Source organism: Leuciscus leuciscus (assembly GCF_965113295.1).
Source record: "Leuciscus leuciscus genome assembly, chromosome: 13".
Lineage (NCBI taxonomy): Eukaryota > Metazoa > Chordata > Actinopteri > Cypriniformes > Leuciscidae > Leuciscus > Leuciscus leuciscus.
The window spans coordinates 40,040,323-40,068,266 of record NC_138737.1 but is presented as its reverse complement, the minus strand read 5'-3'; the positions used below and the strand labels follow the sequence as shown (position 1 = coordinate 40,068,266).

General features: G+C 39.6%; 2 protein-coding genes across 2 annotated transcripts; one reads left to right on the top strand and one right to left on the bottom strand.

Annotated features, from left to right (window-relative positions):
* Window positions 1-87: 87 nt before the first annotated feature.
* On the top strand, window positions 88-23,257 carry rbsn (rabenosyn, RAB effector). The gene is made up of 12 exons (XM_082188708.1): window positions 88-255; window positions 872-1,133; window positions 9,399-9,530; window positions 9,691-9,791; window positions 12,584-12,629; window positions 12,717-12,878; window positions 15,507-15,751; window positions 16,387-16,457; window positions 17,450-17,536; window positions 17,627-17,729; window positions 18,954-19,058; window positions 20,418-23,257. Exons 2-12 carry the CDS (start codon window positions 971-973, stop codon window positions 21,351-21,353), a joined length of 2,151 nt encoding a protein of 716 aa, XP_082044834.1. The 5' UTR covers window positions 88-255; window positions 872-970; the 3' UTR covers window positions 21,354-23,257.
* Window positions 23,258-23,588: 331 nt separating this feature from the next.
* Window positions 23,589-27,506, bottom strand: mrps25 (mitochondrial ribosomal protein S25). Its single transcript, XM_082188834.1, has 4 exons — window positions 27,273-27,506; window positions 26,946-27,052; window positions 26,788-26,875; window positions 23,589-23,970 (listed from the first exon to the last, which is right to left on the bottom strand). Exons 1-4 carry the CDS (start codon window positions 27,404-27,406, stop codon window positions 23,778-23,780), a joined length of 522 nt encoding a protein of 173 aa, XP_082044960.1. The 5' UTR covers window positions 27,407-27,506; the 3' UTR covers window positions 23,589-23,777.
* Window positions 27,507-27,944: the final 438 nt, after the last annotated feature.

The following is a 27,944-nucleotide window of genomic DNA, read 5'->3' as shown; positions in this document are numbered from 1 at the left end:
AAACAACATTAAAAACTTGATTTTCACCACAGGGGGACTTTCATTTCAGACGGGACTTTTATTTTGACACGCCGATGTGACGCGCATGCGCAGCTCAGAGATCCTGTGATCACGCCTAGTGAACCGAGAGTCACACGATCATCTGTATGATCACCGCTTTACTCTCCATTTAAAGCGCTTTTACTCTTGATATCTCTAAACATTCACTCTTAAGAGGATGTTAAAAACACCGAAAGCTTGTCTCTAAGGAATAAGGTAGATGAACGAGTTCTTTTCTCATCTGTCAGTGTGTTTATGTTAGGCCTGTTTACAAACTATCATACACAGGCAAGGCTTACAATAGAGGACAAATCCCACATTTATTAAGTTAAAACACAATAACGAAAAAAAAGGTTTAGTGTAAAAATCCATAAAAGAGAGATGCTAAGCTAAGTAAAAGCTGTCAAATTCACAATGGCTCTGCTAATGAGCGAAGTCTCTTATAGTTAACATGTAACGTTAGATAATAGGAATGACACCGGACTTTCAAAAATGAATATTCATATAATAAAACCAAATTATGTTTATTTTCATATTAAACACCACAACAGACATTTATCACTCAGTTTAGCTCTTCTAAATATGACTATTTATATAAATTAAATTAATGACAACATATATAGAAACACGTGATGCATTATGTACGTGTATATTAAATAAAAGTATGGTAATTTATATTATATTTTTTAATGGAAGTATATTATACCATCATACCGCCTACGAGTACTAAAACATTTATTGTGCAGACAATATTGTATTTAAACAGGTGGTTTATCTTGAGATGTCACATCATTGTTTATGCAATATTAATATATTTTTTTTATTGTTTGAGTGATGGAAAGGGTCTGGGGTGGCCGGTGCTGTCAGACAGGAGCAGCGTGATCTCAGAAGCGTTGGATCTGACACAGACTCTCACACTCACCTCCACCTCATGGCCTCCATCTACGCGCCGTCATTAGAGGACTCGGCTGAGGTGAAGGAGGGCTTCTTGTGCCCGCTCTGTCTGAAAGACCTTCAGTCCTTCTACCAGCTACAAGGCCATTATGAAGAGGAACACTCCGGAGACAACCGGCACGTCAGTGGTCAGCTGAAGAGTAAGTCTGAGTTAAAGGCCCCCTGAAATTAAAATTGATTTTTTTTTAGCTTTTAGTGTGAATATGTTAGCCTTATGGTTATGAATAAGCTGGTGTGTTCCAAAACAATGACAAAATTCGCATTTAGGAGATATAAGCATTCAAAACTTACAGTCTCTCACTTCCACTGAAATGGATCAGGGATTTTTATGACATCACCGCAGACTTCAGCTTCTCATCACATCTTCTGTCCAATCACATGCTCTCTAGAATCTAAAGCTCCGCCCCCTCTGCTATAAACACCACCTGGCCATAGCGAGCGATATGGGTTTGAGTGTGTGTTCAGTGTTTACGTTGGTTAAGAATGAAATGGCTAGAATTTATTCACACTTCTACTATTGAGTCCACTATAGAATTGGTGCTGTCAAGTACGACTCGCAGTCTGTAAACTAAACGTTATTGGCTATTTGAAAAGGGGGAGGAGCCATTCAATATGTCCCGCCTTAGCTTCCTGTTTCAGTGGCGATTACATCAACGCATCAAACAAAGCTGCGCGATCCAAGGCACTTCAGTGGGACTTTAAGTCAGATTGGTTTCCATTTCTCACTCTTCAACAGTGTCTCCATGTTCAATTCGATCGTAAGTGCCCTACCAAGTGGACTTCACAGTAGGGCTACTCGATTATGGCTAAAATCATAATCATGATTATTTTTGGTCAATATTGAAATGGGTGATATGATCAGTCTGATTTCACGATATGAGTAATTTTAAACATCAGTGTATCGATACTTCAGCAAAAACTCAAAATAATTATATAAGACAAGTAAACAGTCAGCAAAACAATAAGAACAAAGAAACTAATTACTAACAAAACGGACATATAAATAGGCTTACAACATAAAGAAAATCCAAGTTTTTCAGGAAGGTGTACTAATAGTGGTATTCAGATGAGTAATAGCCTACAACAAAGAAATGCACAGCATATAACCCTGCTGTACACAATAAATATAGATTAATCTAATCTTTATTAAAGCTACTTAAGTTATTCAGTCACGATCAGTGAGTGATTTTCCTTTGTCATTTGTTGTTTGATGAACATTAATGACAGCAGGATTATTAGGCTGCTGTCTCTTTAAGAGCTAATGCACGGATCCAATATACTGTTACACACGTGTGTTTTCTTTCTCAACTGTGTACGTTTACTCAAGACATAACCCACTGTTTACGTGTGAATACTCTTCAAAAAAGGCATTTTGAGTTTTTGTGTGTTCAGGCGAGTTTCCGAAGCGATATGATAATGCTTAAAGTGTGTAAAATAAACTTAAATTATCTTAAAAATATATTTAAAGTTATATAACCTAAATACGTGTTTCACATTCTTTTTGTGACAAGAAAACATCCCTAAACTTCTGACAGTGAACATCAGTGTTTTACTGTATATAAGAAGTGTTATTTCAACATCAGTGTAAACCTCAGGGGTCAGGGTTCAGGTTATCCTACATTAGGGTTATTAAACATCAGTGTAAACCTCGGGTTCAGGGGTCAGGTTATCCTACATTAGGGTTATTAAACATCAGTGTAAACCACGGGGTTCAGGGGTCAGGTTATCCTACATTAGGGTTATTAAACATCAGTGTAAACCTCAGGGTTCAGGGGTCAGGTTATCCTACATTAGGGTTATTAAACATCAGTGTAAACCTCGGGGTTCAGGGGTCAGGTTATCCTACATTAGGGTTATTAAACATCAGTGTAAACCCGGGGGTCAGGGGTTCAGGGGTCAGGTTATCCTACATTAGGGTTATTAAACATCAGTGTAAACCCGGGGTTCAGGGGTCAGGTTATCCTACATCAGAATCAGAATCAGAAAGAGCTTTATTGCCAAGTGTGCTTGCACCCACAAGGAATTTTTCTTGGTACTGAAGCTTCCAGTGCACATATACAAATACAAATACAACAAGAAACATAGTAATACAAATTCTAAGAATAAAATATATAAAAAAAATAAAAATAGTATAAAAAGTCAAAAAAGGGGTCACAGTTGGGTTTAGTCTGAATAAACATTTACAGATTATGAACATATTTACAGTATGTTGAGTAATATGAATTATAATATAAATATAAATATCACCTGAGTTAGAGAATATTACACTAGACAGTGGGAGTCTAGTGCATGTTACAGATTATGAACATATTTACAGTATTTTGAGTAGTATGAATAATATAAATATAAATATCACCTGACTTAGAGAATAGAATATTGCACTAGACAGTGGGAGTATTGCACTTGCAGGCATATGCCTTGGGGGGCATGTTAAGTGTTCAGAAGGGAAATGGCCTGTGGAAAGAAACTGTTCCTGTGCCTGGATGTTCTTGTGGCCAGTGATCTGTGTCGCCGTCCTGACGGTAACAGTTCAAACAGGGGGTGTCCAGGGTGAGTGGAGTCTGTGATGATTTTACCTGCTCTCTTCCTCACTCTGGAAGAGTACAAGTCCTGGAGGGTTGGCAAGGTGGCACCAATAATCCTCTCTGCAGTCCGGACTGTCCGTTGTAGTCTCCTGATGTCCGATTTGGTAGCTGAACCAAACCAGACAGTGATGGAAGTGCTTAAAACAGACTCAATGACGGCTGAGTAGAACTGGATCAGCAGCTCCTGTGGCAGATTGAACTTCTTCAGCTGGCGAAGGAAGTACAGTCTCTGCTGGGCCTTTTTCACAATGGAGTCAATGTGATTTGCCCACTTCAGGTCCTGAGAGATGGTAGAGCCCAGGAACCTGAATGACTCCACTGCTTCCACAGTGCTGTTCATGATGGTAAGAGGGGGGAGTGCTGGGGATTTTCTCCTGAAGTCCACAATCATCTCCACTGTTTTGAGCGTGTTCAGCTCAAGGTTGTTATAGCTGCACCAGACAGCCAGCTGTTCAACCCCCAGTCTGTAAGCAGACTCGTCACCATTTTGGATGAGACCGATGACGGTGGTGTCGTCTGCAAATTTCAGGAGCTTGACAGAGGGGTCTTTAGAAGTGCAGTCATTAGTGTACAGGGAGAAGAGCAGTGGGGAGAGAACGCACCCTTGGGGGGCGCCAGTGCTGATGGTGAGGGTCCTGGATGTGAGCTTCCCCAGTCTCACTCGCTGCTGCCGGTCCGTCAGGAAGCTGGAGATCCACTGACAGATTGAGGATGGCATGGAGAGCTGAGTCAGTTTGGCTGTGAGAAGATCAGGGATGATGGTATTGAAGGCCGAACTGAAGTCCACAAATAAGATCCGTGCATAAGTCCCAGGTCTGTCAAGATGTTGCAGGATATAGTGCAGTCCCATGTTGACTGCATCATCCACAGACCTGTTTGCTCTGTAAGCAAACTGAAAGGGATCCAGCAGGGGTCCAGTGATGTCCTTCAGATAGGCCAGCACCAGTCTTTCAAACGACTTCATGACCACAGACGTGAGAGCGACAGGTCTGTAGTCATTAAGTCCAGTGATTTTAGTTTTTTTGGGAACCGGAATGATAGTGGAGCGTTTGAAGCAGCAGGGAACTTCACACTGCTCCAATGATCTGTTGAAGATCTGCGTGAAGACTGGGGCCAGTTGGTCAGCGCAGGCTTTTAGACAAGCAGATGAGATGCCGTCTGGGCCTGAAGCTTTCCTAGTCTTCTGTTTTTTGAAGACTCGGCTCACGTCCTCCACACAGACCTTAAGCTCAGGTTGGATGGCAGAAGGGGGGAGGAGAGGGGTTGCAGGAGGTGATGGTGGATGTGTGAAGTGCACATCAGAGCGGGTGTGAGGTGTGAGTCTGGGCTTCTCAAACCTGCAATAAAATGCATTGAGAGTGTCGGCCAGTTGTTGATTCTCCACAGATCGGGGGGATGGTGATTTGTAGTTGGTGATGTTCCTCAGGCCTCTCCAGACTGATGCCGGGTCGTTGGCTGAAAACTGGGTTTTCAGCTTTTCAGAGTAGCTTCTTTTAGCAACTCTGATCTCCTTTGTCAGTCTGTTTCTGGCCTGGTTATACAAGATTTTATCCCCACTTCTGTAAGCATCCTCTTTGGCATGACGAAGCTGTTTGAGTTTCCCAGTAAACCATGGTTTATCATTAGTGAATGATAAGAATGTCCTGGTAGGAATGCATGTATCCTCACAGAAACTGATATATGATGTTACAGTATCTGTGAGCTCATCCAGATCGGTGGCTGCAGCTTCAAAAACAGTCCAATCAGTGCAATCGAAGCAGGCCTGTAGATCCTGCTCTGCTTCATTGGTCCATCTTTTTACAGTCCTTATTACAGGTTTAGCTGATTTCAGTTTCTGCCTGTAGGTCGGTATAAGATGAACCAAACAGTGATCAGAGAGCCCCAAAGCTGCCCGTGGGACGGAGTGATACGCATTCTTTATCGTGGTGTAACAGTGGTCCAATATATTACTGTCTCTGGTAGGACATGTAACATGCTGTCTGTATTTTGGCAGTTCACGGGAGAGATTTGCTTTGTTAAAATCCCCAAGAATGATTAAAAGAGAGTCTGGGTACCTTTGTTCCATTTCAGCTATATGTTCAGCCAGCTGTTGTATCGCCGCGCTCACACACGCGTCTGGAGGAATGTAAACATTCGCGAGAATGAATGAGGAAAACTCCCGTGGCGAGTAGAAAGGTTTACAGTTCATGAAATGCACCTCTAAGTTAGGAGAGCACATCTTCTTCAGTGTTGTTACATCTGAACACCAACTTTCGTTAATGTAGAAACACAATCCACCACCTCTCGTTTTCCCCGTTAGTTCCGCGATGCGATCCGCTCGGAACAGCTGAAAGCCCGGCAGATGTAGTGCGTTGTCCGGTATGGCTTCACTCAGCCAGGTTTCAGTGAAGCACAGAGCAGCGGAGTTTAAAAAATCCTTGTTAGTGCGGGTGAGGAGAAGAAGTTCGTCCATTTTGTTAGGAAGAGATCGGAGATTTGCAAGATGAATACTAGGGAGTGCAGTGCGGAGGCCGCGCTCGCGGAGTTTCACCAGCGCGCTTCCCGCGTTTGCGTCTGACCGCGCGTTTGAACAACACCGCTGCCCCTCCGACGAGAATGTCCAGTAAAACGTCTGAGTAATCAAAATCTGTAGAAAAGTTGTCTGGTGTGTGTTTCCTAATGTCCAGTAGTTCGTCTTTGGTGAAACTGATAGGAAAAGAATGACTAAACGCAGAACAAACCAACAAAAACAACACAATAACTGGAGAGCTCCACACCGAGGCAGCCATCCGCGGCGCCATCTTGTTCGTGTAACCCTACATTAGGGTTATTAAACAACAGAAACTCAATGATCAAATGTACAAATAAAACACTGCTTAGGTTTCACTGTATGAATTAAATATATCCTGATTCTTATTAAAGCTACAAAAGTTATTCAGCCAAGAGCAGTGAGTGGTTTTCTCTTTGTCTTTAGTTCATGACCCCAGTTATTGCAAGCCGTTGTGATATGCATATCGCGATATATACATTTGCGATATTTCGATATATTGCGCAGCCCTACTCAGTAGTCAGGGCACTGATCATCACGGAGTCGGCTATGTGTCAATCGCAGAATCCTTCCGGTGAACTGGAACGTTCTGTCCCTAAAAAATCCCACAATGCACCTCAAAAACCAGGGGCCATCGATGCCTACTATGCACCCTTACCGAAAATGATGTCTCATTTCTCATTTTGATAATAAAACAGAAAAACTAATTTCATATATTGTTATCCTTCCTAGGGATTTCCTTGTTTATTAAAGTGGGGCACTATTATGCATTTTCAGATATTACTTTTCATAAAGTGTGTAATATAGCTGTTTGTAATGTAAATGAAGGTAAAATGCAGATAAAGTTATTGTCTCCTATAGGAAAGAAGCGATTCTGAACTCCCTGAAACGAGTCGTCAGTAATTCAATCTCACATCATGAGGTTTGTTACTAAACCCTCAAACACTGTAGTGTATCTGAGACTGGAAGAGTTTGGTTCGTGTTGTTCATGTCGAGAAGACGCTGTTTTCTGAGATTGATACGGTAAAACCCACGCCATCATTACTGTTCGTATCACTGTGTGTCAAGAGCTGAGATTCAGATATGATAATGAGCGTTTGGTTTCTGACCAATCAGAGCAGAGCAGCTCTCAGAGAGGCGGGTCCTTGATCCTTGATGGAAGCGTTTCAGACACTGAGAGAAAAGAGCTGATGCTGCAGTGGATATTATGAGAAAAATAAAGTGTTTTTTGATCTTGGATGCATGTAAACCTGTTGTAGGAGACTCCAAAACAACATCAGGAACCTTTAAAATGGCATAATAGGGGCACAAGTCATGCTTATTAAAAAGAAAAAAGTCTATAACCAAGACTTCATTTTAACCCATATTTTTCACCAAGGCTCAGGTTCCGTCATCAGTAAATAGCCAAGGCCTGTGTGATGATCCCACAGCTGCCAATTTTCTCATTAGTATTTGGTCACCCAGGGTTGGTAGTTGGTGGGCAAACATGAAAGCCAGCTTAAACTGGCAGATTCAGCACAACCTAATAATAATAATAATAATAATTCATTACATTTATATAGCGCTTTTCTCGGCACTCAAAGCGCTTTACATAGAAGGGGGGAATCTCCTCAACCACCACCAATGTGCAGCATCCACTTGGATGATGCGACGGCAGCCATATTGCGCCAGAACGCCCACCACACACCAGCTTACTGGTGGAGAGGAGACAGTGATGAAGCAAATCAGAATATGAGGATGATTAGGAGGCCATGATAGACAGAGGCCAATGGGCAAATTTGGCCAGGATGCCGGGGTTACACCCCTACTCTTTCGAAATACATCCTGGGATTTTTAATGACCACAGAGAGTCAGGACCTCGGTTTAACGCCTCATCCGAAGGACGGTGCTCTTTGACAGTATAGTGTCCCCGTCACTATACTGGGGCGTTAGGACCCACACAGACCACAGGGTGAGCGCCCCCTGCTGGCCTCACTAACACCTCTTCCAGCAGCAACCTGGTTTTCTCAGGAGGTCTCCCATCCAGGTACTAACCAGGCTCAGCCCTGCTTAGCTTCAGTGGGCAACCGGTCTTGGGCTATAGGGTGACATGGCTGCTGACTACCTAACATGAATGTCAAATGATTTACGTTTGTCTGTTCAATTGAGCGATGTTATCGAGTCACGGAGAGTAGTATTTCCAACTCCAGAGTTTGTTTTTGCAAAGTCATGAATTGAATTGATGAAATGAATTCTCAGAATTTGTTACTGTTATGCGCAAATGCGTTTGGTTATATTAGTTTGGTAGCTTTATTTGCTTATTAGCCATCTAAATGTGCACAGCATGCAATGATCTTGATTTATATACAGATGAAGGTCCTTAACCAATGCATTTTGGGTGAGTAGGGGAGAGTGCGGCACAAAACACTTTTTGACTTTCTCAGTTTGAGTAAATCTACTTCGGGTTCAGAGGATTTATTTTTTCCCGCATTAATTTCACGCGTCTAAATACAATTATGTGGTTTTGTTTTACACCGAAAGAATGGAAGTGAAGTGTGACAACATGCCCCATAGGTGGGGTACATTATAACATGACCATATGACAGATTAAAATGCTATCTGATCTAATCAAAAAATATATACAAGACAAACTAAAATATTTTCTCAATAAAAAACAATGTTACTTTTTCATATAAAATAATGGCATTTTTTTATAATAAAAAATATTAAAAAAATATTGAGCTGAACATTGACTCTCAGTCTTTATTCACCTTCTTCTCATGTTTCTCAATAGAATTGATAAAAGTATAGAATATAATATCATAGTTCTAATAGCGGCTCATTGTAACGCAGTGTGACAACATGCCCCGCCTGAGAAACTGGGGTTTAAACCCGGCGAGTGTCTTCTGCTGTTAGATCAGCATTAAACAACTATCTCAACTGTTAAATAACAGATATAAGATTAAAATAATATCAGATTTGACTAATTCTAAATAAAAACACAAAAAACTGAAAGAATTGTGATATGTTCATTGATATCTTCCAAAGATTTCACAATTTTGGCGTAATTTTTTCTTTATATATTGTTGATATGGCAACTAGTAAATAGTAATACATTAAGTTTCGTCATGCTGGCATGTGTGGAAGTATTTAAAACAAGTGTGTGACAACTAGCCGTGCGTTAGTTTGTGCCCCCGCTCACTCCTACGCTGATACTTCTGATACTTCACCATGTTAGTTTACATTCTAGTTTCTTAGCAAGTGAAGGAACTGATTCCTTCCTGTATTCAGTTGTATTGTTCATTGTTTCTCAGGCCTGGTGCAAAAGGCAAAGAAAGCCAAAGACAAGCTGTTAAAGCGGGACGGAGATGAGCGGACCGACGGTGGCTATGAGTCGTTTTATTACGGAGGAGTGGACCCGTACATGTGGGAGCCGCAGGAGCTCGGTAAGACTCTTACACACACACATTCTTCACACTGCTTTCAGTGCTGTGCAGTTAAAGGTTGGTTGTTATTGTACATGCATTCAAGCTGTTCCTGGATCAGTGGGTGTTGACTCCAGTCAGTTGTCATTGTCAGACTGTAATGTGTCTTCTGTTGAAATAGGAGCCACTCGCAGTCACTTGGATTCCTTCAAGAAGCAGAGAGCTGCACGAATCGACCATTATGTTATTGAAGTCAATAAATGCATCATACGACTGGAAAAGGTGAATGTTTGAGCATTACGCTCCTATTTCATCTTGCGTGATTGTTGATTTACTCTATTAGACACGAACACATTGCATGTGCATGGCTCTGTTGGACATGCTTAAAGTGCCCCTGTTTTGTTAATTTAAAGTCTCCTACAATACGTTTACATGCATCCAAGGTCCAAACATTTCTTTTTTTATAACATATATTGCACATCACCTCATTTCTCAAAGAGTCTGAAAACGGTTTATTCGAAGATTCACCCTGCATCCCATAATATCCATCCTAAACAGTGTGTGAGATTAGAGTAAGTGTGTCCCAATGCATAGTATGTTGAAAAGAGTGTGTCAGAAGTCCCTGGATGATCTACTATTTCTGGTGGATTTTTTGTAGATCCGTGCTCACTATAACGGCTAATATTACCCACAACCCACTGCGTTTTGGAGGAGGAACTACAAACAAGAGTAAAAAGTGTTGAAAAACTACAAAACATGGCGGATGTGCACGACCGACTTTTAGAGATTTAAATAAAGGTTTGAGTGACTAATCAAAGTTTAACCTGATAGAAAAATATCTATTTAATGTTATCCGTGATATATTTCGTCTACAACAATAATAATGTGGACTTTTATAAAGATCCATTTGACTATTAACTTTTAAGTGCATCATCCATTAATATGAGGAGAGTCTCCGCATGAAAGACTCGCGACTGCAGATCATCGTGCTTCTGCATTTCTCTATGATACAGAAGGATGACATTAAATGTGGAGGATTTTAACTGTGACAAGATGATTGACAGGCCAGTTTACTGTGACAGAGAGGAACCGTTAAAGGCACAAGTGTATGACGTGATAGTTTGTCCCGAAGCTTGTCTACTCTTCTGCTACACACTCAGAAGGATCTACTTTTTCTTCATAAAAAGAGTACATACTTTTAGGGCGTAGTATAAGTAGGCGAATTGAAACGCAGCATCAGTCTCTCTAAACCCCGCCTCTCTGAGACCTGCTCTGCTCTGATTGGTCGACTGCTTTCTGCGTGTGTCAGAAACCAAAAACCGGCCATTAGCGAATCTGAATCTCAGCTCTTGACACACACTGACAGTAACGATGGCGTCGGTTTTACCGTATTAATCCCAGCGCGAGTCCTCATCTTTTTGACTTGCATCAAAGTGGATTCGCAGGAAGAAAACAGCGTCTTCTCAACATGAGCAACACAAAACCAAACTCTTCCAGTCTCAGATAAACTACAGTGTTTGAGGGCGGAGCAAAGAGACGCTGATCAGCCAATCAAGACCAGAGGCTGGCATTACAGTGGGGAGAACAAGTATTTGATACACTGGTGATTTTGCAGGTTTTCCCACTTACAAAGCATGCAGAAGTCTGTAATTTTCCTCATAGGTACTCTTCAACTGTGAGAGACGGTTGCAATAAAATGCACATTAATTACTTAAAAAACATACAATGTGATTTTCTGGATTTTTGTTTTAGATTCCGTGTCTCACAGGTGAAGAGTACCTATGATAAACATTACAGACTTCTACATGCTTTGTAAGTGGGAAAACCTGCAAAATCAGCAGTGTATCCAATACTTGTTCTTCCCACTGTATGCAACATTATTACATGTATGTAACAGGAAGTGAGACTGGAATTGCTGACGACTCGTTTCAGGCAGTTCAGAATCTATTCTTTCTTTTAGCAGACAATAACTTTATTCGTCGTTCTCTTTGATCTTTTACATTCACAAGCAGCTTTATTATTCTGCATGACAATGCATATTTATTTATATAGCACAATTAAAGACAATTTACATTGTCCAGTGTGCTTTACAGTATTAATAAAAAATCATACAAACTAACAATAAAACAACAGTACAAATATAGATTTAAGGAGAATACCATAAAATAAGTGCTTCACCAATTTGAAATAATAATGAGATACAATGTAGCCTTATCAAATTAAAATGTTTTTAACTTGGATTTAAAAACAAATAATGATGAGGCCTCTCTAATTGAAATGGGCAAGTCATTCCATAATCTAGGAGCAACTACAGAGAAGGCACGGCCCCCCCGACACTTCAGTTTTGACCTCGGGATAGACAGGAGTCTCTGATTTGATGACCGGAGTGATCTAGTTGGATGATGCTCAGTCAATAGAGCAGACAAGTAGGGTGAAGCCAGACCATTTAAAGATTTATACACAAAAAGTAAAAGTTTAAAATCCACTCTATAATGCACTGGCAACCAGTGTAAAGAACGTACAATTGGCGTGATATGATTCAGTTTTTTTGCACCCGTCAGAAGTCTAGCTGCCGCATTTTGTACTAATTGTAATCGTGACATTGCTGAATGGCTAATCCCAACGTAGAGAGAGTTGCAGTAATCCAGCCTTGAAGAAATAAATACATGTATTACTTTTTCGAAATTTTTAAAAGAAAGAAATGTCTTTACTTTTGATAATAGTCTTCGCTGAAAAAAGCAGGATTTCACAACTAAATTTATTTGCCTCTCAAATTTCAAAGTTTCATCAAATACTACACCCAAATTTCTCACCCTCGGCTTCACACAAGAAGACAGACCATGACCGGTGATATTCGAAAACACATAATATGTGCACTTTAATTCAACTTCAGCTGGGAAAGCTAAAGAAACTTGACTTGTGCTCACATTTTGAAACATGCAACTTGCAATGCTGGAAGTGTCTGGATTCACATTCATAAGGGGTTCAATAAATTCAGATAATGGGTTAAATCTTTAACAGAACTGCATTTAATTAAATAGTTTCACATGACTACTTTTGCTTTTCTTTTCCAGCTAACCTCCTTCGACAGAACCAGCATGGATGGAGCGCAAATAAGATGTATGTGAACAAAATATAAAAAAATATGCTGTGTACCATTTTAGTAATAACTTAAAAGGTGACTACTGTGCTGCTTTGTTTTTCCAGCACTTGAGAAATCGGTGGTGTCGTGGGTGAATGACCAGGATGTGCCGTTTTGTCCTGATTGTGGAGGCAAATTCAACATCCGCAACCGCCGCCACCATTGCCGGCTCTGTGGGTCCATCATGTGCAGAAAGTGCACAGAGTTTCTGCCTCTGCCAATGGCATGTGAGTTATACGCGTTTAGATATGTTAGATTTAACCCTCTGGTGCTCCTCATTTAGGGGTCACACTCATACTCCTCCTGGTCAAAGGGGCCGAACACCTCAAATGTAACTTTTGCCCCCCATTAAAATCAATGCTATATTGTTTAACAAATGCAAAAACATTTTGAGTAAATTTTATGGTACTGAGTAAATGTATGCAATAATTATGATCCATTTGTTTCCACAGTTTTGCGTCATAATTAAAAAAAAGGAAAGATATTCAATAAACCCCTTCATTGCTGCATTGTGGATGATTTGTAGATTCTCTGTATTAAAAATTCACAAAAATTTTCTATGCTGCTCATTTTTGACCGTGAGGAGAGTGCAAGTGTGACTATTTTTAGGACCATGTAACCTTTTGAATCATGCCCATGATTTTCTTTTCTCGTTCACATAGCAAGTGCCACAAAAGTCACTACATGCCACACCATTCTGATGAAGTAAAACATTTTTAAAAATCAAAACGTACATTTTTTTCGGTCCAAAGTGACCAAAAGAGCACCAGAGAGTTAAATGGAAAATTCTATACATTAAGACTTTCTTCATTAACTTTTTGTTTTTTTACTTGCATACTGTAGAATTCAATGCATATCCTTTTTTCCCCAGAAATAGTGAGTTGCCTTTCTGTCCTCTGCCTGCTTTTTCAGATACAAGCGTTCTAACTGAATGTTACTGATTTGAAAGAGTGTGTATAGTAGTGATGGAGGTCCAATAGACCTCCGTGAATCGGTTCTGTCAGCCAGTTCGTTTCGCATGCGAGTAAAGTGACACATCTGACGCAATAAAGTCTTGATACCCTGTATCTCTCGCTCCAACCTTAAGCAGTTCATCGTGAAAGCATTTTAGAGACCAAATTGTCCGTCTTTTGCAGAGATACTCATAAACTCTGGATTAAACCACATTTATAATGAGTTTTGTGAACCCAGTGAATTACAATAGACTATATACTTTAATTAAATCGCAACCTTTGGTGCATATTTCAATTGACAGATGCTTTGCCAAAGCAATGCACAAAACACAACGAGATCTTTATTATAATATTTTATAATAAATATACGTTATTGTGCATACAATAATTGTAGATTTATTGTGAAACTGGTGCAGGACAGATGAGACAGTGGTCAGTTCAGTATTTTGTTGACTGTTGAACTGCTTATATCCCATTGGCAGACTGGCTGGAAGTTGGCAAAAGCAGACATTACTAGGCTTTAGAAGAAATTACTCTAATGTGTCAGACATTGTAGAGACCAGAATTAAATGTGAGTTTCAGTGCAGCTTCAAAGTCTCGACACGATCCAGCCGAGGAATAAGAGTCTTATCTAGACAAACCAGTGGACATTTTATAACAAAATAAACATTTATATACTTTTTAACCGCAAATGCTCGTCTTGCACGCGAAGTCATTCATTTTCAATGTGAGCTGGCAGCGAGGAGAGTTGAAGTCAGGTCTGCTTTATGGTAATGAGCTATGATGCGATCCGAACGCAGTCCTGTAAACTTTGGTTCCGACCACATTAGTTCCCAAGCAAAATGGAGGAGAGGTTGATCATGTGAACTTGATAAGAAGGCGCGCAACAGTATTTATAGGCAACATTTTCGCACTAGAACGCAGCGGGAATGCAAATTAGCCTAGCACTTAACCATGAACACAAAAGCCACACCACACAAATGGCTTTTAATTGGATTATTTAGTTAGCAAACATGTCACTATAATTAAGTTCTTTCCATCGATCAATTTCTTACTTTCACATTTAAAAGATTTCCTGAGGTTCACTTATACTCTACCTGTGGTCTGTCTGCACAAATAATGATCAACGTCTTTTGTTTGCTTTGTGGCCCTTTAAATTGTTTAGAAAAAGACCAAGCATTCGATCTACATCAGAGCGTCCACGAATCTTTCTACGGCGTTGTTGGCAGGGCGGCGGTGTGAACGCACAGTTACGTAATCACGTTGAAAGGTCAGGCGATAACCTGACGTAGGTGGAAAAGGTAAGGTAAGGTAAGGTAGGGTAGGGTAGGGTAGGGTAGGGCGTAAAACTCGCCATTTATTTATTTATTTATTTATGTAACTGGCGTTTGACTTAGTCTTTGCACGTTCTCTTTGTAAACATTAGGTTGTTACTTTCGCCTACGTTAGTTAGCATACTCACGCATGTGTGGCGCATCACAGCTAGTGCAAGATGAGCATTTGTGGTTAAAAGTATATAAATGTTTATTTTGTTCTAAAATGTCGGCTGGTTTGTCTAGATAAGACTCTTATTCCTCGGCTGGATCGTGTCGAGACTTTGAAGCTGCACTGAAACTCACATTTGGACCTTCAACCCGTTGGACCCCATTGAAGTCACTATATGGAGAAACATCCTGGAATGTTTTCCTCAAAAACCCTCATTTCTTTTCCACTGAAGAAAGAAAGACATGAACATCTTGGATGACGTGGGGTAGAGTAGATTATCAGGAAATTTTAATTCTGAAGTAAACAAATCCTTTAATTGATTGACTCGGGTCGGGACGTGAAGTGATTCAGTGTGATTCAGTAAGTTTTAACTGCTAGTAGGTCAGATTTTCAGAACGTACTGTAATGTGTTTTCAGATAAATTAACCAGTGGATCCAGGGAGGCGCTGTGGGCTCCTGGCCAGACTGGCTCTCCAGGCCCGGTGACCCAGCAAACCCTTCGCCGCGGGTCCATCAACAGCATCTCGTCCGTCACCTCTGTGTTGGAGGAGAAAGATGAGGACCGCGTGCGCTGCTGCCATCACTGCATGGACGCGCTGCTCCGGTACCAGCGGAAACTGGAGGAAAAAGACCACGTGCCTGATATCGTCAAACTCTACGAGGTACAAATTTCAGAGTTAATGGGGTCCTTTAATGTCCTTTTCACAAGATGTAAAATAAGTCTCTGATGTCCCCAGAGTGTGTCTGTGGAGTTTTAGCTCAAAATAGCCCACAGATGTTTTTTATAGCATGTCAAAAATTCCACTTTTTGAGGGTGAGCAAAAATACGCAGTTTTTGTGTGTCCCTTTAAATGCAAATGAGCTGCTGCTCCCGGCGCAGAGGGCGGAGCTTCAAGAGCGTGTGTTTGTGTGTTAGCAGCTCCGCTTACCTCACACAGACATGCACTGAAAATTTCAAAAACGTTTAGCCTTTTATGTTAAAACCCATGAAGAAGCTTGTGTATTCTCTACCAGCTGTTTGTTGTAGACTACAGTAGTCCTTAAAAAGTGATTTCTGTAAAAGAAAATCTCTCCCTTTGCTTTGAACTTTGAGCATTGTGACTTTGCAGATGTTGTTTGTGCTCAAACAGCAACATTACACACTAACTTAAGTTAGAAAAGTGAAATTATAATCAACCACCACTTAACCTTTTTTTGTTGAACATTGGATCAAGTAAATATATGTGTACTGTTGTAATTGTATATGTTAATATACAGCGTAGACTTTCCCTCAGTACTGTGTGTGTTTGCTGTGCAGAGGTTAAGGACGTGCATGGAGAAAGTTGAAGCTAAGGCTCCAGAGTACACACGCATGGCCGAGTCGCTCAAGTAAGCCCTCAACTTCAACTACAAGCAAAGCACTACTTGTGCATTAGTTCAATTATCTAATGATCTTATAATCTTACAGAGAATGTAGCGGGGGCACAAACCAACGCAGGGCTTGTTGTAACACACTTGTTTTAAATACTTCCACACATGCAAGCATGACGAAACTTAGTGTATTTACTAGTTGTCATATCAACACTATATTTTCCAAAATTCAGAAATCTTTGGAAGATATCACTGAACATTTATTTAACCATAGCAAAAGTAAATTTCTTACGCATGTTAATTTTTCATCTCTGTTTTTTGTTTGTTTATTTAACATTAGTCAAATCTCATATTATTTTAATCTTATATCTGTTATTTAACAGTTGAGATAGTTGTTCAATGCTGATCTAACAGCAGAAGACACTCGCCAGGTTTAAACCCCAGTTGCACAGGCGGGGCATGTTGTTACACTGCGTTACAATGAGCCGCTATTAGAACTATGATCTTCTATTCTATACTTTTATCAATTCTATTGAAAAACATGAGAAAAAGGTGAATAAAGACTGAGAGTCAATGTTCAGGAATGATTAATTATGATATGTTTTGAACTATGTTGTATAGCTGTGTTTTGCAGTGCGTTTGTTGTCAAACTCAAATTTGTTTATTTTTATTATTAAAAAATGCCATTATTTTATATGAAAAAATTACTAATTGTATTTTATTGACAAAATATTTTAGTTTGTCTTGTATATGTTTTTGATTACATCAGATAACATTTTAATCTGTCATATGGTCATGTTATAATGTTGTCACACTTCACTTCCATTCGCTCAGGGTAAAACAAAACCACATAATTGTACTAGATGCGGGGAATTAATGTGGGAATAAATAAATACTCTGAACCCTAAGGGAATTTACACAAACTGAGAAAGTCATTAAGTGTTAAGTTGTGCCCCGCTCTCCCCTACATATAAAGTGTATATTTATGTATATGTTCTGTTCCTCTTTAGCGCTGGCGAGACGGCCTTTAGCCTCGAGAACGCTGCCGGTCTGAGGATGGAGATTCAGAAATACTACGAGCTCATTGACGTTCTGAGGTAGGCTGAAGACACACACTGTACGCTGTGATGGCTGTATCTAAATCAGGGTTCTCACAGTGCATTTCTGTGGGTTTCTGTTGGCATTAGTAAGAAGATTCTCACGCTGGGCCTGAAAGAGGAGGTTCAGCCTCACCCGAAAGCCCTGCAGCTGCAGAGGATGGTGCGATACACAGCAACGCTCTTCATTCAGGTGAGGCAGACAACATCCGAAGGGGACTTACGTATTTACACTATCATCCTGTTTAAATGTTCATCTTAGCGTTTTAACACCTATAGATCGTTTGTTTTGTTCAGAAACAGGGACTTAATTTGTTACAATGTTGCATTTTCTTCTTGGTTCGGTTCGCTTTCACAAGGCAACCTTTCAAACCTTTCAAAGCGTACCAAAATGTGTTCAGGAACTGTCCTCTTATTGGTCAGAGTTTCCTCTGCGTCATCCATCAAGATGATTGACAAGTTTGAGTTGGCTAAATATATTTCTGTCTTCATTTCTTCAAGTTAAACCAAACTTTTATTTTGGCGTTTTGTTGTGAAGACCTTTGAGTTTCTAGATTTTACACTGGTGAAGTGACTCGTGAAGTTCATCCATTATGAACAGTGCAAAACAATGCATTTACGCGTTACGTTAAAAGAGTAGTTCACTTTAAAATGAACATTAGCCCATGATTTACTCCCCCTCACGCCATCCTAGCCTTTATACAGGGAGCTCTACAGTTGCTTACAGTTTTATTTTTTAACGCCTCCAGGTGGCACTTTTCTCACTTCAAAAGATGGATTTTAAAGGCCTCCACTCTATTTTAATGTGAAATATTGCATTTATTGAAAAAAAAAATAATAAACAAAAAAAATATACTAGTTCTAATGGAAAACAAACTAATGCAAAATGAACACAAATATATTACAGGTGAGGTGAACCAAGGTGTGGAAACCCTGTGATATACTGTCCTCTTATTGGTCAGAGTTTCCTCTGCATCATCCATCAAGATGATTGACAGGTTCACACCATGAGCTTATTGTGGCTTTATTTGTCGAGACACATGCAAACACAATATGAATATATAGCCGTCATTCCCGCTGTTAAATTATATACTATATTCATATTACAGTAATACTGCAGCAAATTCAAACACGCTCTCTCTCTGGATCTCCCGGTCTAGAGGTCATCAGTGTCGAGACACACGCAAACACTATGAATATTATAATGCAGATATAAATTCAATTATTTTGTCTTCTGTAAACACTTGGCTTAGCTTCTGTAAATAGCTTAGCTATGGCAGTACTGGAAAAAAAACTAATAAAATGTTCATGATCTGTCCTATATTTTTAGTTAAACATCTTGCAGGTTTAGGAACGAATGGGTGCAACCGTAGGTAAAGGTATAAGCTCACATTCAACACTTTCTTGCATCCCATAGGAGAAACTGTTGGGTCTGACGTCCCTCCCCACCAAGGAGAAACACGAGGAGCTTAAAGAGAAGAGAAGAGAGGAGCTGGAGAGAAGAGCTCAGCAGGAGAGACAGGTGAGAGAACAGCATCATAATCACATAATCATAATCATACAGTTTGCTGATCAGGTTTTCTTTATGTAACTTAAAATTTGGTTGAGCTTCTCTATTGTGCCGTATATTCGAGTGAAACGCTTCTGGAACAAGAACAAATGTAGGGCGGGGCTTGATTTTGATTGGATGGTTGTGGTTTGCTATTGGCTGATCTCATGTGAGTGACAGGATGTCCCGCCCTCGTCATCAGAGAAGAGAAGAGATGCTGCGAGAGGAATTTGTTTCTAATAAATAATGCAATATTCCATAAAAACAAGAAATGTCCATTTCGATATAATGCACAAGTGTGACTATTTTTTACAGGACCATTTAACCTTTTCGAATCATGTCCATGATTTCTTTTTTGTCTTCACACTGCAAGTGCAGAGGTTCACAGTAACAAAGTACATTTACTTGAGTATCTGTACTTTTACTTGAGTATTATTTTTTCTGGAAACTTTTACTTTAACTTCACTAGCTTATAGATAACAGTAATGCTAACATATTCATACTGAAAGCCAAACAACTTTAAATAGGGCACTATTTGAGGGAACAGCCATTTGGGTGTTCGAAACCATTGTGGACGTTATTGAGTGACTTATTCAATCCCACATTCAATCCCACTACTGGAACTGTGTTCTAGAAATACATGTGATATTGATATGAGGGAAGGCATAGATTCAGAGGCATAAGGTACTGTAAGTATTACATATAACAATGCAACAATAATAAAACAATGCATTGACACTTTTTATTCTGAAGTACTTTTAAAAACAAGTACTTCTGTACTTTTACTTCAGTAAAAATCAGTCTTTACAACTTTTACTTGTAATGGAGTAATATTTGACCAGTAGTATCTGTACTTTCACTCAAGTAAGGAAGTTGTGTACTTTGTCCACCTCTGAAGTGCCAAAACCTTTACCAAGTTTCGAACCATTCCAATGAAGTCAGAAATACTAAAGTAAAAAATGGCAGAAGAGAAGGAATAGTTCACTTCAAAATGCTAATTCTATCATAATTTACTCATCCTCAAGTTGTTTCAAAGATTTCAGAGTTTCTTTCTTCTGCTGAACACAAAAGAAGATATTTTGAAGAACGTCGGCAACCTAACAGTTGTTGGACCCCATTGACTTCCATAGTATTTATTTTCCAAGTATGGCAGTGAATGGGTGCACCAACTGTCTGGTTACCCACATTCCCCAAAATATCTTCTCTAGATTGACATCTAACATTCGTATGTTAAAATTGAATAAAATGGCAACAGTAAAAAAAGACTGTTCTGTTCATGTGACGTTTGGGGTAAAGCGCATTGTAACTCTGTTCTTGTCTTGCGTGACACAGGCCGGCCTGGAGGCACAGAAGCGTCGGCTGGATAACGAGAAGAACCGACCGGCCCGAACCGACACAAACGGTGATGTTCCCGGTCCACGCATGACCAAAGCTGCCGGCTGGCTCCCACAGTCGGACACGCTTCACACCCGCTCGGAGCTGGACGACCCGCTTCTGCAGCAGATCAACAACATCGAGTCGTTCTTACGCCAGGCTCGCTCCGCAAACCGCAGTGATGAGGTGGCCATGCTGGAGGAGAACCTCAGGCAACTTCAGGACGAGTTCGACGCTCAACAGACCAGTCGAGCCATCAGACTCTCACAGAGACTGGCCGAGGAGACCGACCTTCAGCAGAGCCAGATCCAGCATCTACAGCAGAGAGAGCTGGAGCACAGGACACACACTAAAACCTCCTCGGACGTCAGAGAGACCAATCAGAGGAGAGAGGACGAGGAAGACCAGCGCTCCATCGGAAGCCTAAATCTGCTGGGAGACTCTCCTCCGCTGGACACACACACAGACAAACACACACCGACTCCACCAGCCAGAAACCCATTCGAAGAGGTCGAGGAAAAACCTGCAAACTCTCAGATGGCCAATGGGAAGAAACAGTACAACCCGTTTGAGGATGAGGAGGACGATGAAGAGGAGGATACTGGGAAAGCAAAGTCGCCTAGAAATCCCTTTGAAGATGAAGATTGTGAAGACGGGAACCCTTTTAAAGAGGTTTCTGACGAGACTCCTGCCGCGTCGAACAATCCGTTCGATGAAGATGATGATGATGAAGATGACACGATCGAGGAAGAGCTGCTGCTGCAACAGATTGACAATATCCGAGCTTATATCTTCGACGCCAAGCTGAGCGGACGTTCTGATGAGGTGGAGCTTCTGTCGGAGAACCTGAAGGAGCTGCAACGCACACTACAAGAGCAGAAGAGGAAAAAATAGCGGACCACGCAAACTCGCTGGAGAAAACTGGGAAAAAAAGAACGTTTTTGTTTTCAGTTACAAACACATGGAAGCTTGTTTCCCACACAGAATAACAAATTACAAAGGTAATTGCGAATTTGTAATTTCTCGCAATTCTGACTTTATATTACGCAATTGTGACTATCACACAATTCTGACTTTATACCATAATTCCGATTTATAAAGTCACAATTTCGTGATATAAAGTCAGAATTGCGAGATATAAACTCGCAATTGTGTGGTATAAAGTCAGAATTGTGTGATATAGGCACATTTGCGTGTTATAAAGTCAGTAATTGCGAGAAAAAAAGTCCGAATTGCGAGTTTATATCTCACAATTCTGATTTTCTAACATGCAATTCTGACTTTATATCACACAATTGTGACTATATCACACAAATTCTGACTTTATACCATAATTGCGAGTTATAAAGTCGCAATTTCGTGATATAAAGTCAGAATTGCGAGATATAAACTCACAATTGTGTGTTATAAAGTCAGAATTGTGGGGTATAGGCACAATTGTGTGATATAAAGTCAGAATTGCATGTTATAAAGTCAGAATTGTGTGGTATAGGCACATTTGCGTGATATAAAGTCAGAATTGCAAGATATAAACTCTCAATTGTGTTTTAAAAAGTCCGAATTGCGTGATATAGGCACATTTGTGTGTTATAGAGTCAGAATTGCAAGATATAATTGCAATTGTGAGAAAAAAAGTCAGAATTGCGAGTTTATAACATGCAATTCTGACTTTATATCACGCAATTGTGAGAAATAAAGTCAGAATTGCGAGACGTAAACTTGCATTTATCTTTTAAAATGTTTTATCCTGTGGCGGAAACAAGCTTCCACACAAACACTGATGCACTAGACAAAAATGTAAAACAAATGAGAATTTTCTGTGCAAGAGAAACACAAACGCGTAGAATTGTAAACAAATTGCATCAACTTTAATTTGCAATTTAATCAATTCTAAAAAAGCATCGGTAAATATTCAAATTCATGTTTTATGCGAACAAAACCTTAGTGTTATTTTCCATTTAATAGATAGTTTCCCAGTCATATAAATGATTAGGTTTTTATGCAGAGTTGCTTGAAGTATCTAAAGTAAAGCTTTTTCTGTTCAACTAAGTCAGTATTTCGTGCACAAAGCAACTTTTACCGAGTTATTTCAGTTTTTCTTGAACCGCTTTGAATCATTTTCTTATGTTATTGATCTCTAATGGATAAGCACTAAATAGAAATCCTGTGTTTTTATCTCGGAAACATCAGTGATCGAGGATAATTCTGGTTACCAAACCTTTGTTTTTCTTTGTTGTTTGGAGCACAAAATCTGATTCGTCTAATCAATGTCAGATATCTTGGATGTAATGTAATTTAGATCTGTATATATAACTTTTTTTTCTATTTATATTCTGATTTCGCGCTTCTACAAAAACACCCAGTGCAAGTTTCAACACTTGTTTAAAGTCAGAAGTTCCTGCTCCTCCATTGATACGCTTAAATCTCCTGTTTTGCTTTGCATGTTTTATTAATCCTCCATTGAACTGTTCACTGTACCCATCACAAACACATCAAACACTGTCATGTATTGACTTACACAAACTCGTCAAGGCTTTCCTGTACAGAATATACACTGTATTTGAAGAGCTGAAGTTAACAGGTTTATTTCCCATTAGGATACAGTATGAGAACACACTAGCGTATAGTTGCTGAATGAAATGCTTTTTGTGATCATTTTTTTTGTCAACAAAGCAACATATTTGTGAGTAATATTAACAACCTGTCCATTAGCTTTTGGATAATGTTGTGTTTACACCGAGCAATATCAGGTATCATAAATGTAACACTAATAATTAATAAAACCAACTGAATGAAAATGTGGTCAGAAAGTATTCATTTTTGCAAGTTTAAGTCCATCACAGTTTAGCTAATGGGTTAAACTTACAAAATCACGTCCACTCACCAATAAAACATTAAAGTAAAGTGTAACTTACATTTTCTAAGACAGATGCAGTTGTAACAAACACTTTATTTGTGTGTAATATGTTTTTTTTTTTTAGACTACATAATATTTCTATGCGATTTTAACTTCTAAAATCATCCAATCATTGCTTGTTGTCTTTAACGATGTGTGTGATGATGTCATTGAAAAGGCAGAACTAGCGACTGACTTCCAAAAACGAGTGAAAGCAAACTATGGCCAGAAAATGTGGTCAGAAAGTATTTATTTTAACACATTTTTTGCAAGTTTATAAGTGAAGTCTGCTCTCCATAGTCCATCACAGTTCAGCTAATGGGTTAAACTTACAAAATCACGTCCACTCACCAATAAAACATTAGTTTAATTAAGGTTTTCTCCCAGAGTCCAAAGTGTTTGTCACATTGACTGTAACAGTTTTAATCGTCAGATGTCGCAGCCAGTTTGGCCCTGTATTTGCCCGTCATCTCTTTGGGAAGCGGGACGAGACCGGGATGAGGAACTTGACCCTCCACTTCACTCATACACTCCCGCAGGAAATACTTCTTGTGCCCGAAGTTAGCGGGGTTTGACAGCTCCATTTTAGCCAGAGCTTCAGCTTCAAGAACGTGACTGTGGGCAGAGAGACAGAAGCACAGGCACATTACATCTCATTATATCATGGCATATTGTGGTCAGTGTGATCAGGGGGGTGTTTCCCGAGAGCATGGTTAGCCAACTATGGTCGCAAGTTCTGTCGTTATCAGCAGTTCAACGAGTCGGTGTTTCCCGAAAGTTCTAACGAACATTCGCAAACAGCGTCGCAGAGTGTGTGTTTGGAGCGACAGCATCGACCTGTGTTTAGAAGCAGAGTTTCTAGTTTGCATGACATGTGGACTCAATAAATCCTTATCTTGAGCAAAGCAAGCTGACATTCAATACAATATGTGTCTTTTATTCAGAATGCATAGAAATTACATTTACTTCTTTTAGTTTGTCAAGAGATTTAAAGCATCATTTTTGAAGAGTGCGCATGTGTGAACGAGCTCTAGTGCGTAAGAACGAGTGTATGATTGAATCTGGAAATAAAGCAAAATAACTGAGAAAAATTAGAAAAAAGGCAAAGATGGATTTGGACTCGAATTTGCTACTGTTGACAATCCAGCGTTTACCGTAATTCTGTTTGTCCCAACCAGGCGTCAGTGGGCGGAGTTAGAGTAAATAGCCTCTGCTAACAAGGTGGGCTACTTGCACTTAATGTAAATTAGGGGTTCAGATAGTTTTAGGGTCACGGTACGGTTCGGTATGTGCTATGTTCAGGGAAAAAAGAACTACTGTCAAATAAATATAAAGAAAATAAGAACAAATAATCTAACTACAAGCACCAGCACAAATAAATACAATAGAGCAAAGATACAAGGTCTAACATTAGTTTTCAGGTACAGAAATTGAATAAAGTAATCAAATGTAAAATAACACTGCATATTTGACTGTATAAATTAAAGATTAATCCTTATTAAAGTTACAAAAGCTATGAAATCAAGAGCAGTGAGAGATTTTCTTGTCTTTTGTTGTTTGATTTACATAAAAAATACAGACAGTAGCAGGAATATTAGGCTGCTGTCCCTTTAAGATATAATGCACGGATCCAACGTATTGATACTGATACACACGCCTCGACTGTTTCGTTCACTTCAGACGTAACCGACTCTGCTAGGATACTCAGCAAGACTGGCGTGTTGACATCATTTGTGTGTGAATTAGTCTCTTGAAGTGCAGGACTTGAAAGAGAACTCAATATTCACACACTTCAGATGAGAAATCTTCTCACAGCGCACGCCAGTTCTCATTTGTGTCTTCTGATTTGCTCTTGAATGTTTAAAGGGTTAGTTCACCCAAAAATGAAACTTCTGTCAGTAATCACTCTCCCTCATGTTGATCCAACCCTGTAAGACTTTCGTTCATCTTCGGAACACAAATGAAGATATTTTTTATTAAATCTGAGAGCTGTCTCACTCCTGCGTCAGAACGTAGGCTCACTATTGGCCAGCATCACACACATGACCAGCATCGGCCAATAGTGAGCTTCCGTTCTGACATACAACCCAGAAGAACTCACTCAGAGAAACACAGAAGAAAATGAAGAGTTGAATAAAGTCAGTATTTTTGTTTGTTTTTGAGCGCAAAAAGTATTCTCGACGCTTGATAAACTTAAGGTTGAGCCACTGTAGTCACTTGGACTATTTTAAACATTGTCTTTACTAACTTTCTGGGCCGGCAAGTTTCAATAACAGAGAAGCCTATGGAGGAGTGATCCAGCTCTCAGATTTAATCAGAAATATCTTAATTTGTGTTCTGAAGATGAACAAAGGTCTTACGGGGTTGGAACAACATGAGGGAGAGTAATTACTGACAGAAGTTTTCATGTTTGGCTGAACTAACCCTTTAACTTAGCAAGGTTTAAATGAGTTTAGTTGAAGCGCAGATAGCAGCGTGTGCAGTTCAGTGTCTCGTGTGTTTGTGCACTATCAACACCTGGGTGATGACGGAGTTAATGATGGTCATGTTCGAGCATACGGCACTCGCACTGAACAAAGTTTACAAAGAGTGACTGTTTTGTCCACGTCTTTTTTGGCGACATCCATCGCTGTTGTAATGTATTGGGAACCCAAAATGTGTCCATCGACAGGAACATGCATTAGCCGAACTCTGTCTGTCTGTGTTCTTTTCAATAAACTATATTATAGATGCGTCGTCAGATTTAAGAGGAACCGCGGTGCAAACGCGTGCCGCTAATTGGTGGCGGTGCACCACAGAATCAACACCGGCCGCCACATATTGTGTTTTGTTGTGCATTAATAATTTTTTTACGCTATTTAAAACACGCAGCGTATTCGTTCTGCATTTCCTTTCCCTGCTTTCCCTCCGTCTGTCACTCACGCGTCTCTCTCTCTCTCTCTCTCTCACACACACACACACACACACACACACAGCCCCTCCCAAAAAATATTTTATATTCTGAATACAATGTTGTCAGTGTGTTAATATTGGAGTACCGACCCTTAGCAAACAAGCGATTGCGTCTTCTTTAGTAAGTTAACTAACGTTAGTCGCAAGTGTGCGGTAAGATGCAGTTGGGTTGTCGATATCAAAACACTATATAAGCTGTGAATCAAATAAACGTTTAAAAAAAATTATTTCATTTTTAGGGTGTTAAATGCGTGGATTTTGAGTGGATTTTGTGAAGGTGTGAAGTATTTTTGATTAATATTTAAAATAATAAAGTTCGGTGTAACGAATTATTAACGAAAAAATTATTTTGAAAAATAAAGTTAGAACCCGGAGGTCTAACTCACCACTGTTTCCTTCAGGACAGTAGTGAAAGACAGCTATTGTAAAGTGTGTTTGATCTCATGGGGACTTTAAAGCACATCATGCTCCGCTACTTACTCCGGCTTGCCAAGGATCTTCTTCACATGGTGTGTGATTTCTTTATGATGCTTTCCTTCTACATCCACCAACACCTGCTCTCCATCATCTGAACACAGGGTCAGAGGTTAGAGGATAGAGAGCCTATCAGAACACAGCCCTGAGAGTCAGACACTTACCGAGGTAAAACCGCAGGAAAGGGGATGGAGTCGTGTTTTTGAACATCATTATCTGAACCCAGGGGTTTTTGTACTGGATTTGAGGAATGTTGAAGAACACAAACTTCCTGTCAAATACATTAACATTATACTTCACATACATGAGTGACTTTGAAACATCTATCATGTTTATAACCTTCAATTCTCATATATTTAATCTTCTTCTGACATCACACAACACAAACAGTAATTTTATCCGATATATTGACTGTGAAAACTGATTAACACTCTTTCAGTAAGACCTTTCTGCCTAATAAAGTCAGCTGTAGTTGATGTTGTTATCCTGACCTTGCTCCTTCACTCAGATCTCCATGCGTGTTATAATTGACAGTCATAATCTTCACTGATTTCTTAAACACAATTTCTCCTTTCTGCAGATACTCCAGCGTCCTCCGTATGGGGAATCTTCCCTTCATCGGCATGATTATAGGATTTATTTGAGTAACACTGATGATCCAAAGACGTGATCCCGACACATCAGCTCATGCTGCTCCTGCCTCGCGCTTAATGATGACGTCAGATACACGCGCCGCCTAGAACGAACAATCACTGACAAGCAAAGACTAAACTAAATAAATTCATTCATATACAATTTACATGATTACGTAATGATTCGTTGCAATAAACAAAAGTACAATAAAATGTAGGAATAAATATAAGTCGCGAAATACTTAATTTCTTATATTAAATAATAGAAAATATTCAGAATCAATGTTTTTTACGTTTTTCCATTCAACCGCGCTACTTTTCTATTTTTTTTCAATGTAAACACACGCTAGGACGTCTTTGTTGCTGGATAAGTGATTTTATTGTATTCTGTCTTCTTAATAGTTCCACTAAAATAGTACACACAAAATGTATTCTTTTGTCATTCAGATAGATCTTAAATTATATTTATAGTCTAAATAAGTATTGCATTATGCACAAGTTTTCTGAATGTTTATTCTAAGTGCATCAATA

Bases quoted from the DNA above. Each gene is read 5' to 3' on its own strand.
- rbsn (XM_082188708.1), top strand. From the start codon at position 971: ATGGCCTCCATCTACGCGCCGTCATTAGAGGACTCGGCTGAGGTGAAG. The intron at 12,879-15,506 runs GTGAGTTATACG...ATGTGTTTTCAG, and splicing joins TCTGCCTCTGCCAATGGCAT to ATAAATTAACCAGTGGATCC. The intron at 15,752-16,386 runs GTACAAATTTCA...TTTGCTGTGCAG, and splicing joins ATATCGTCAAACTCTACGAG to AGGTTAAGGACGTGCATGGA.
- mrps25 (XM_082188834.1), bottom strand. From the start codon at position 27,406: ATGCCGATGAAGGGAAGATTCCCCATACGGAGGACGCTGGAGTATCTG. The intron at 26,876-26,945 runs GTAAGTGTCTGA...CCCTGTGTTCAG, and splicing joins TTTCCTGCGGTTTTACCTCG to ATGATGGAGAGCAGGTGTTG. The intron at 23,971-26,787 runs GTAAGTAGCGGA...CTCTGCCCACAG, and splicing joins AAGATCCTTGGCAAGCCGGA to TCACGTTCTTGAAGCTGAAG.